This window comes from Halichoeres trimaculatus, unplaced genomic scaffold, assembly GCF_033239565.1.
Source record: "Halichoeres trimaculatus isolate MK-OKI-2021-1 unplaced genomic scaffold, fHalTri1.1 fHalTri1_scaffold_5, whole genome shotgun sequence".
Taxonomy (NCBI): Eukaryota; Metazoa; Chordata; class Actinopteri; order Labriformes; family Labridae; genus Halichoeres; species Halichoeres trimaculatus.
In genome coordinates, this window is record NW_027437183.1 from 6915815 (window position 1) to 6927145 (window position 11331).

Below are 11331 nucleotides of genomic sequence, written 5' to 3' on the forward strand. Positions count from 1 at the left end.
TCTGTTGTAACGTAAGTCAGGCTGGGACCTGGTTTCGCAGCTCTGACCTAGTCTCCAACTTTAACCCCCCCAAGGAAGGAGAGGTAATAAAGCAAGTTTTGGAAAAACAGACCTCTGCGCTAAAGTGGTTTTCTCCCCAAGTCTGCCTCATCCCTTCCTCTGATGTTTGCAAGACTATAAAACATTAAGACATCGGTGTAAATTCTTTTTCCGGTGTAAAGACTTTTCGTTGACACCTGGCGGACATGTGAAACTGTACAGACATCCTCCTCTAGGGAGAGGCTGGAGAGACCTCTCAGCCTCCACCTAGTATCTTGTGACCCTTGACCTTTCTCTCTGGGAACAGGAGAGAAGGAATGCCAGGAGAAGATCTGCTCCCCACCTTCTCCTCAAAGACAAAGACTCTTTGATTCACACAGTTGAGAACAGCACAAAAATGATGTTTTTACACCAAGACTTACATGTACATCTTCACCTTTGCAAACATGTACTGTGTAATGACAATCATTGATAATGTGTGTGTGAAAACTGCTGTCTTTCCATTGTAACATCTTGATTTTTACTTTATTGGGTTCTTAAAGAGGAAAACCTATCATGTTTAGTCTTGATGTGAAGCTTAAATCATAAGAAATGTGATTTTGACTATTACATGTAGGAATTTCTTTACAGCTCAAAGTTATAGTTAGTTAGTGATCTCTGGGACAATCTGATCCACGTGCAGAAAGATGAGACATTGAGGGGCGTCAGCCGAAAGTGACCTCACTGACTCGGCGGGAAAAGCTGAGTAAAACTCCACACCAGGACAAGAACAGGGGCTCTTTCTTCTACCCTCCTTCCAGGAGGCTAGGCTCTTGCTCTTTTCTCTTCACCCTTCTACACGAAGGCTCTTCTCTTTCCTCTTACTTCTTTCAGAAGGCTCTTCTCCTTCTGCTCCTCAACTGGCAACGCACATGCCAACTCTAAGCTCATCACCGGCTCCAGACTCTACAGGCTGAGACGCAAGTCACCTCAGCCCGACTGCATCCAGTCATCTATCGTGCCTGGGTCTCTCCCTGAGACACCCAGCTGATCGACGGGGATTCCCCCTCATGCGCTGACGTCAGGAGACGAGCGCTGCTCACTGCTTTCCCTGCGGTGATTCAACTTTGGAACTCTGCCAAAGTTTCAACCCGACGCCCGGCATCATCGCCGTTGTTCCAGCCGCTACTGCCGCTGTGAGAATCGATTCTACGGACTCAACTCATCGGACATCACCTCCGTGACGCTCAGATGACCTGCAGCAGGCCTCCAGCCTCTCCATCATCCCTCAACGGACATCCGCAGACATCTGCAGCGGGACCCAGCCACCTCTGTCGCCCCCTCCACTCTCACCATCGGCCTCAGAACTTGTGTAAGACAATCTTGCATTTACTGGTATATCGTGGTCAATGCCCCAGAGATCTTGGGTGGGTTAGTTAGTTTATGCGGGTTGGTTTATGTCATTTTTATTCCATTTATTCCGCTTTTTATGATCCGTTTCACTTTCTATTCCTCATTGCATTTATCCTTTTATATCTTTCACCTGTTCATTTATTCATGCACATTTTCCTCTTTTTAGTTAGTAAATAAACTTTTCATATATAAAGAAATTGCTTTCTGTCTTTGTGTGGTTGAAATTAACGGCCTCTGTACACCGTTCAAAAGAATTCACGTTTGATGTAGCGGCCTTTTGATATAGAGACCTGATAATTAATAATTCTATGAATTATTAAATCACAAATTCTTACAGTAAACCTTTCTAGAGTTTCCCTGTTTTCTCCAAAACTGGGTGGTGCCCCGACTTAAATTTAAACTCGCATATTGTAAGTTTAAATGTCTTTTGAAAGTTATACTTTCGCTCCGGTGGAATGCTGGCATTCTGCTGTTAATAATTAACTAGTCATTCTTTGACACCGATTCACGCTACACTGTCATGACACAAAATGAGACATTTTGGTTTTATTTCTGTATCTAATTTTTATCGGAATCAGAAGAGAAAATTCATAAGGCACAAAAATGTAAGGATTTTTTTCCTTTTTGTATTCATCAAAAGTTGTTAATAGAATGCTCACTTGTTGTTTCTTAACCTTGTTGGTGGGTAATTTGAAGCAGGAATTATTCTTTGAAATGTGTCTGTTGATAGTTTTTAAAGTGTCCAGCTGTGCTCACTTCAGGCTTTATTTCAACATGAATCTGTGTTTGGATGATTGAAAAGCAGCTTTTATTTCCTCATGTCTGAGCTTTTATTGTGAAAGAGCTGGTGTGTGTTCCTGTGAGTTGCTGATAACTGTCAGTCAGATGTGAACCAAGCCATCAGCTGATGAGTGTGTGTTTGAAGAAGTTGAGGATTGACTGTGGATAACTGTGGATTGACTTGATGTTGTTTTCAGTCCCTTGTTTGTTTTCTTTGTGCTGAGTGAATCCTCTGCTCTAAAGCTGAATGACTTCACTGATGTCCTGACTTCCTTCTGCCAATAAAACTCAAAGCTGCTCTGCACTGAACACAAAGACTGAGGCACTTTTCTATTGAAAGCATCCTTTTATTGTTAACACCTTAACACATTTTCTCAACTTATAGAAACAGGTGTAGCACGTCAGAGAACAGAGCAATAATCTGAAGAATCAGAGAGCTAGAGGATTCATATTATTCTACAGAAGAAACCCAAACTGACACAAAGAGACCAGGGGGGACTGGAAAGAGGTGAAAGACTGCAGAGAAATGATCGAATCAGGTTGGAAACAGAGGGAATTAGCTCAGTGTTGTCAGTGCAGCTCAGTCACTGAGTGAACACAGCAGCTCCAGATGATCTGAGAAACACTTCATCAGATGAAATCACTGACTGTGTGAGTGCGCCCCCTGCTGGAGCTCAGGTGCTGTTCCTCGAAGTGATACGCAGGCTGAGAGAAGCAGCAGTTCACTCTCTGTGCTGATGGTCAACCAGCGCTCCAGACGCTCTGCACTGACAACACAGAGCTCAGAGGACAAGCATGCAGATCAACCTTCATCATCATCATCACTGTCACCATCCTCATAAAGCCACAGTCATCAGCATCTTCATCCTGATCACTATAATCATCTTCATCATTATATCATCTTGAGACAAAAATAGCTCTGTGCACTTTAAAAGCTGAGAAAACAGACGGAGAAAGGTGGAGTTAAACAGCATTCAGTAGAAAATGAGAAAACAAATCCAAAGGAAAACAGCAAAAAACAAGTGTCCCGTTGACTGTCATGCAAAGAAAATGTCAGCTATGCTGCTACATAGCTGCAGTTGTGTAATACTGTGTACGCCCTCACTTTAAATATGTGAATCTTATTATATTGACTCTCAAGGCTAGAAAACACACAAAGAAGAACAGAAGAAGAACACTTAGTACTGTACATGCTGCTATTTCTTCTTTTTTCAGAGGACGCTGGTTAGCATGATTGCCTTTGTGTGACCTTTGACCTTTTCCTATAAAACAGGGTTTTAACTAAGCATTAACACTGGTACTGGATGAGACATGAGTACAATACAAAGACTCAGTGGTTCATCTTGACACATCTCTTCAAAAACTTTCATCAGCTCAAAAACAGAAGATATTTGGAGGGACAGTTCACACACAAAATATAATCCATATGGTGTGACCTTTAACCCTGGCACTGACAGAAACTCAGGTGAAAAAGAACAGTGGACACATTGACAGAAATCATGTCAAAAATAGCTTCAGTCTAAAGTTAAAGAAGAAAACAGCAGGAAACAGAAATTCACACCATGTTGGTCGTTGCAGAAAAACACATGCAGGATGCAAAACGGACGTACTATCCCTTTAAAAACATGTTTAACATGGAGCAGTGTCCCTTTTAAACACCAGACAGTACTCGCACAAGTGCATGAGCTGTACAATATCAAAACAAGAAAACAAAATAGAACAAAGCACAATAAAAATATCCACTCAAATAAATAAATAAATATTCCAAATAAATAGAAACCTGAGGACTTTTCACCAAAGCCACTGCCCGCTCTCGTTTCATCTTGGTCTGACCAATAGGGGCGAGACAAATGTGAAGGCAGCCAATGGTGCAAGAGCAAAAGACAGAGGAGCAGACTGCGAGTCAAACCCCCGTACAAAAACAGTTTTCAGTGCTGCAAAGTCCTTCGGATTTATCCTGCCAGCCTCCGACACGAGCACTTTGAGTCGTGATAACACGAAAGGAGCAAAAGAGAAGAAACAAAATCAAATCAAATGCCTCGGCTGAAGGCAGGGGACTGCTTTGTCCTCTGAAATAAAGCCTCCTCCTCACACCTCTCACACAACACACACCCCCAGAAAAAGGAAAGAAGAGCAATGGATGTATTGTACATGCTTGTACACACTCATGAACACACACACACACACACACGCACATTTGGCCCTGTAGAAAAGGACAGAGCAGACAGACCCAGACACACACACACACACACACACACACACTGCACTCTTTAATACTGATATGAGCCTGACTGAGGGCATTGACTGCTTCTGGTTTCACTTTGATTGAAAGAAAAATAAAAGACCAGCGCTTATGTTCAGAAAAGAAAACTTTTAACAAATATTTAATCTTAAGGAAACTTGTGCTGAGCCACTGAGCTGTGACTTTGCAAAACCACCGAGTTGATATAAAAACAAAACCACAACTGCCTGTTAAAACAGTCAGACGTTAAAATTCATAATCTGTGTGGTCTAGTTTTAGAAATAATCGATATATTGTTATTTTTTCTCTTGTTAGAAGTTTGCATTAAATCATTTTAAACATGGTGTGCTTTATGTTTGTACATTTGTTGAAGGGACGATTAATGCAAACTTGAGTCCTTATCCTAAAGCCAAAGCTTTGATTTGACTATTTCTCCGGAGGAGCCATGGATTTGTTTATTTCATTTGAATGTCAGTGAAAGATCGGCCGAGCTTAGCTATAAATCTGCCTCTTAGTTCACTTCAAACTGAGACTTTGACCTGTAAACAAAGCCTTCAAGAGCAACACTCCTGCTCTAACCTTTTGAAGCAGTACTAGAAAAATGAAAAGGCCCATAATGACTGCTTCAGATCCCAGACTAAGAAATATTAAAAAAACAAAAACAAATCATGATTCTTACATTTTTCTCTTTATGTTCCAGAAACAAAAAGTTGCTCCTCTGATTTCTTTTTTTAAACTTTGTGGAGTCAAAGTCGGAGCGTGGTGTTAAATTTCATTAGCTTTCTTACAGATCTTATGGGTGTTAAGGATACTTGATTCTGATTGGTCAGACCCCCTTGATGATGTTGTTAAATTCAGAAACATGATCAGTGCCCAAGTAGTAACCTCCAGTTTAAAACTACGAGACAATGCAGAAGTGCTAAAATCTGCTGTTTCTTGAGTGTCCGCTTGAGGCTGTGAAATACTGGAAGTCACAAACACACAGAGCAAAAAAAAAAAAGGCAGAAAGAAACACGTTTACAGCGTGGTACAAAAAGTATTTCCTGTTTGAATCTCTAATTTCACTATCTGCACACACAGTACGGGGTGAATATTCTTCTAACTGCAGGGTCCTGTAACATCTGAGGGACACTGCTGAGGATGTGTCATGAATCTGTGGTGACCGGAGCTTTTCTGTTTGCTGTGGCGTGCTGGAGCAGCAGGCTGAGAGTATTGGACGCTAACAGACTCAACAAACTCATCATCAAAGCCAATGAAATTATCAGGGTGGAGCTTGACTCTCTGATGGCGGTGTCAGAAAGGAGTTTGCTGTCAGAGCTGCAAAGCATCTTGGATAATGTCCAACAACCAATCCACAGTGTGCTGGTCAGACACAGAAGCACGTTCAGTGAAAGACTGATTCCCCCACAAAGCACCACAGAGCATTCAGGAGGTCATTCCTGCCTGTGGCCATCAGGCTTCATAACTCCTCCTTTAAAAAAGACACTGGATCATAAACCTGGGCACACTTATTTAACTGGTACTTATTCATTCATATCAGGACAGTGCAATTTGTCTACACACTGGTTTATACACTTTGCAATATCTGTTTAACATAGTTCATCTTGTCTTAATATGTTGTAAACGGTTTTTATCTGGTTTATCACTTATTGTTTATCTTATCACTTATTTTATGACCCTATTCCATCTTATTTCTAACTGCTGTATTTTGCGAAGACCACCTGTTACATCAAATCTCTCCCTGGGATTAATGAACTATTTCTAATTCTGATTCAGATGGAGCAAAGGCTAACACGCAGGCTAAGCTGTTTGTGCTAATGTCCATTTCCAACCCACAGTCAGCAGTTATTCTGCAGTGGTCTGTTCAAACTTGAGAGTCTATCAATAAAATGAAGAGTGAGGTTATGTTAGCTCCGCTTGGTGAGGTTTGAGTTGGTAGATACTCTTGCTTTGCTTTGCTTTGCTCTTGCTCACCTTCTGGACACTAAACTACAAACTGAGTTTACTAAATTTGATTGTTTTCAGATTTCAAACAGAACTATGCGGTACAAATGTATGCACTAACTACAAATGAATGAATAACCTTATTGTTTTCAAAACTAGTACACACCTTGGAATGAGTCTGTTTTTGTGACAGTGGGTGATAGTGCTCATGGGAAATGACAAAACATAAAGAAATTAAAGGTGGTCTTCATATTGCCTGTTCAGATGAACATAGTGTCATATTTTAACCATGATAAAACAATCTATTTGCATAGCACCAAATTTCACAGACTTTATCTCAGAATACTCCAAGTATTTAATAATTCTACATCCCACACAAATATATATATATATATATATATATATATATATATATATATATATATATATATATATATATATATATATATAAACATTTGGAAACCATATAATGGGAAAGTTTCCTTCACACAAAAGAAACCTGAACAGGTCCCAAAGTGTTTGGTGGACATCTGTCTGTCACAACAGACTGAGTCAAGACTGAACAAAATTTTATCACTGTATGAAGTTCCTCCATGTCTATCACTTTCATGTTTTTTAAGAAGTATGCTTTTATTCCTCTAAACAAAATTATCACTCCCTCCAGAAATTAGACGAAGCCCAGTTGTTGATACAGGTGGCTTTATTTGCTTACGTCATCTACTTTCACCAGCTTCCACCGTCTAACTTGCAATTTCAAAGATGAGAAGACAATAAAATTTATATCACAAAAAATGTCCACAAAAAACATACCTCGATGGCCGTGTTAATCCAATGAGATGGACAAAAAAAAGTGCTCTCCTAAAATCAGCCGGAACCAATACTCAGAGCACATGGTTCCCACCGTGATAACACGTTAAACTTAAATCTAATACAAATATTTATGCACTTGAAGAAAAACAAAATTGTACAAATATATGTTTTATATATGATTATAAAAATGACAAATAATAATTTGGCAGCTAAAATAGTTTTAACACTGACAAATGTGTTCATCATCTGAGCAACTGTAAACGTTGAGAAACCAAACGGCGCCATCTGCTGGTCAGAGGCAGAAACGTCAGCTTCAGTCTTTGACCAGAAATACAGGAAAGAGAAACTTAACTTTGACATCGACGTGTTTGATCGAAGCAGAGCTTATTCCAGACAAAAATCTTCCGTATGAATGTAAACCAGGAGGAATCCGACGGATCATTACAAGAAACACATTTGGTGAGTCTTTAAGGATAAACTACGAACCAGAAATGGCTGAAAGAGCTCTTTTAGATAGTTTCCTGAACTGCCACGTGTGTTCAGAGACTTTCAGAGATCCTGTGTCTCTGAGCTGCAACCACAGCTTCTGTTCAAGCTGCCTGCAGAAATTCTGGGAACAAACTAACAACAAAAACTGTCCCATCTGTAAAAGAAAGTCTTTGATAGATGATCCAGAAGTTAACCTCACTTTGAAAGAACTGTCTGACTCGTTTGCTGGGAGACTGAAAGTGGGATCACCTGAGACAGAAAAAGAAGAGGGAAAGGAGGAGGTGGTTTGTAGAGAACATCCAGGAGTCCCTTATTGGTTCTGCGAAGATGAAGACAGAGCTGTGTGTCCTGTCTGTGAGTTTTCTCTCCACCACAGTCACACTGTGGTTCCTGTGGATCAAGCAGTCAGTGAGCTGAAGGAGCAGCTGAAATCTGATTTAACGTCTCTACAGGACAAGAGGAACAAATACAAACAAGTGGAGGAAACATACATTGAAGTCATTCAACACTCCAAGAAGCAGCTGTTGTCCACAGAGACACAGATCAGAGCAGAGTTCAACAAGCTCCACCAGTTCCTGAAAGAGGAAGAGGAGTCCAGACTGAAAGCTCTGAGGGAGGAAGAGGAGCAGAAGAGGAAGACTATCAGCAGAGAGATGAAGATGATTCAGGAGCAGATCTCCTCTCTGACAGTCAGTATCTGTGCTGTTGAAGAAGAGCTGCAGAAACCCAACGTGGCCTTCCTCAGCAGTTATAAACCCACTCAGACCAGAGCCAGAGTCCAGTGCTCAGAGTCAGATCCACAGCTGGTCTCAGGAGTGCTGATAGATGAGGCCAAACACCTGGGCAACCTGTCCTTCAGAGTCTGGGAGAAGATGAAGGACAGGATCAGCTTCCGTCCAGTCATTCTGGACCCAAACACTGCAAACGGCTGGCTCTATCTGTCTGATGATCTGACCAGTGTGAGACATAGAGACACAAAGCAGCAGCTTCCTGACAATCCAGAGAGAAACACTTACTCTGCTGATGTTCTGGGCTCTGAAGGCTTCAGCTCAGGGAAACACAGCTGGGAGGTGGAGGTGGGAGACCATCCTGACTGGATTGTGGGTTTGGTTAAAGAATCAGCTGACAGGAAAGGAGAGTGTCCTGCCTCACCAGAAGATGGATTCTGGTGTTTATTGTATGAAAGTGAAAAATTCACAAATGGTCTTGGTAAGACTGTCAAAGTGAAGAAGAGTCTCCAGAGGATCAGAGTCCAGCTGGACTATGACAGAGGGGAGGTGTCCTTCTACAACCCTGAGGACATGACTCACATCTACACTCACAGAGACACTTTCGGTGAGACAGTCTTCCCATTTTTCAGTATTGGAGAGTCTGGTGAAGCTGAAACTCGTGAAGTGAAAATGTGTCACTCTGAGATTTGTGTGACTCGTTCAGGGAGGGCGGTGAGCTCTGACTGATTGATTCATGTTATCATAATGGAGGAGGTTTGTCTTCCTGTTACAGATCATTCCAGTTCTTTCTTTAAAGGTGAGAATCATTTGATTTGAAAGAAGATGAAGAAAATGTAGAAAACACATTTGGACTCTTTCAACGTTCCACATGGTGGCACACGTTGTTTAGTTCTTGAATAATCTAGAAAATGATCCAGAGACACAGAAGAAGCTGATGAAGAAAAGTGGTCTTTATTATTGATGTGAAGCAGTTTAGCTGAAAATGTTTGATGTGATGGAAACATGCTGGAAGAACTGGGACCATTTAGTTTCCAGAGAATCATTGGAAGTTTTTATTTTCAAGGACTTTCTAGTTTAGAGTTTGAATAAAACTTTTTTCATTATTATTTTTGAACCAACGAACCACAAAAAGTTATATTTTCGTTTCAGTGTCAGAATTTGAAGGTAAATCGTTTAATGACTTAGATTAATATTTTAATCAAGTCTTTTACATTTTTGAATTTTCTTTGATAAAATGTTTTATTTTTATTGGTAAAACAGAAAAAAAATGCAGATTTTATTTTGTTTATCTTTGTTGTCTTTTTTCCATGTTTTTTTTTTTTTTTTAAATATTCTTATAAAGTTGTCGAAACATATTACCTTATTCTAAATTTGAAAAAAAAAAAAATTTAAAAGCTGTTATTTTTCTGTTATGACACAAAATTAGACATTTTTGTTTAATTTCTTTATCTTATTTTCATCAAAATCAGAAAAATAAATATTACATAAGGCATTAAAAATGTAAGGAATAATGTTTTAATTTTGTATTTATCAAAGGTTGTAGATTAAATGTTGACTTTTTATTTCTGAATCCCATTGGTAGATAATTTGAAGCAGGAATTGTTCTTCAGGTTTTCTCTGGTTTCACTGAGTAAAGCTGAAAGTGAAGTGGACACTTTCACCTGGATTGTCAGAAGTCTCATTTCTAAAGCGCTGATCTTTTCTTTGAAATGTGTCTGTTGATAGTTTTTAAAGTGTCCAGCTCTGCTCACTTCAGGCTTTATTTCAACATGAATCCGTGTTTGAATGATTGAAAAGCAGCTTTTATTTCCTCATGTCTGAGCTTTTATTGTGAAAGAACTGGTGTGTGTTCCTGTGAGTTGCTGATAACTGTCAGTCAGATGTGAACCAAGCCATCAGCTGATGAGTGTGTGTTTGAAGAAGTTGAGGATTGACTGTGGATAACTGTGGATTGACTTGATGTTGTTTTCAGTCCCTTGTATGTTTTCTTTGTGCTGAGTGAATCCTCTGCTCTAAAGCTGAATGACTTCACTGATGTCCTGACTTCCTTCTGTCAATAAAACTCAAAGCTGCTCTGCACTGAACACACAGACTGATGCACTTTTCTATTGAAAGCATCCTTTTATTGTTAACACCTTAACACATTTTCTCAACTTATAGAAACAGGTGTAGCACGTCAGAGAACAGAGCAACAATCTGAAGAATCAGAGAGCTAGAGGATTCATATTATTCTACAGAAGAAACCCAAACTGACACAAAGAGACCAGGGGGGACTGGAAAGAGGTGAAAGACTGCAGAGAAATGATTGAATCAGGTTGGAAACAGAGTGAATTAGCTCAGTGTTGTCAGTGCAGCTCAGTCACTGAGTGAACACAGCAGCTCCAGATGATCTGAGAAACACTTCATCAGATGAAATCACTGACTGTGTGAGTGCGCCCCCTGCTGGAGCTCAGGTGCTGTTCCTCAAAGTGACATGCAGGCTGAGAGAAGCAGCAGTTCACTCTCTGTGCTGATGGTCAACCAGCGCTCCAGACGCTCTGCACTGACAACACAGAGCTCAGAGGACAAGCATGCAGATCAACCTTCATCATCATCATCACTGTCACCATCCTCATAAAGCCACAGTCATTAGCATCTTCATCCTGATCACTATAATCATCTTCATCATTATATCATCTTGAGACAAAAATAGCTCTGTGCACTTTAAAAGCTGAGAAAACAGACGGAGAAAGGTGGAGTTAAACAGCATTCAGTAGAAAATGAGAAAACAAATCCAAAGGAAAACAGCAAAAAACAAGTGTCCTGTTGACTGTCATGCAAAGAAAATGTCAGCTATGCTGCTACATAGCTGCAGTTGTGTAATACTGTGTACGCCCTCACTTTAAATATGTGAATCTTATTATA

General features: G+C 40.2%; 1 protein-coding gene across 1 annotated transcript; it reads left to right on the forward strand.

Annotated features, from left to right (window-relative positions):
- The first annotated feature begins 7523 nt into the window (after positions 1 to 7523).
- On the forward strand, positions 7524 to 9536 carry LOC141790321 (E3 ubiquitin-protein ligase TRIM35-like). Its single transcript, XM_074670130.1, has one exon. It carries the CDS (start codon positions 7699 to 7701, stop codon positions 9151 to 9153), a length of 1455 nt encoding a protein of 484 aa, XP_074526231.1. The 5' UTR covers positions 7524 to 7698; the 3' UTR covers positions 9154 to 9536.
- Positions 9537 to 11331: the final 1795 nt, after the last annotated feature.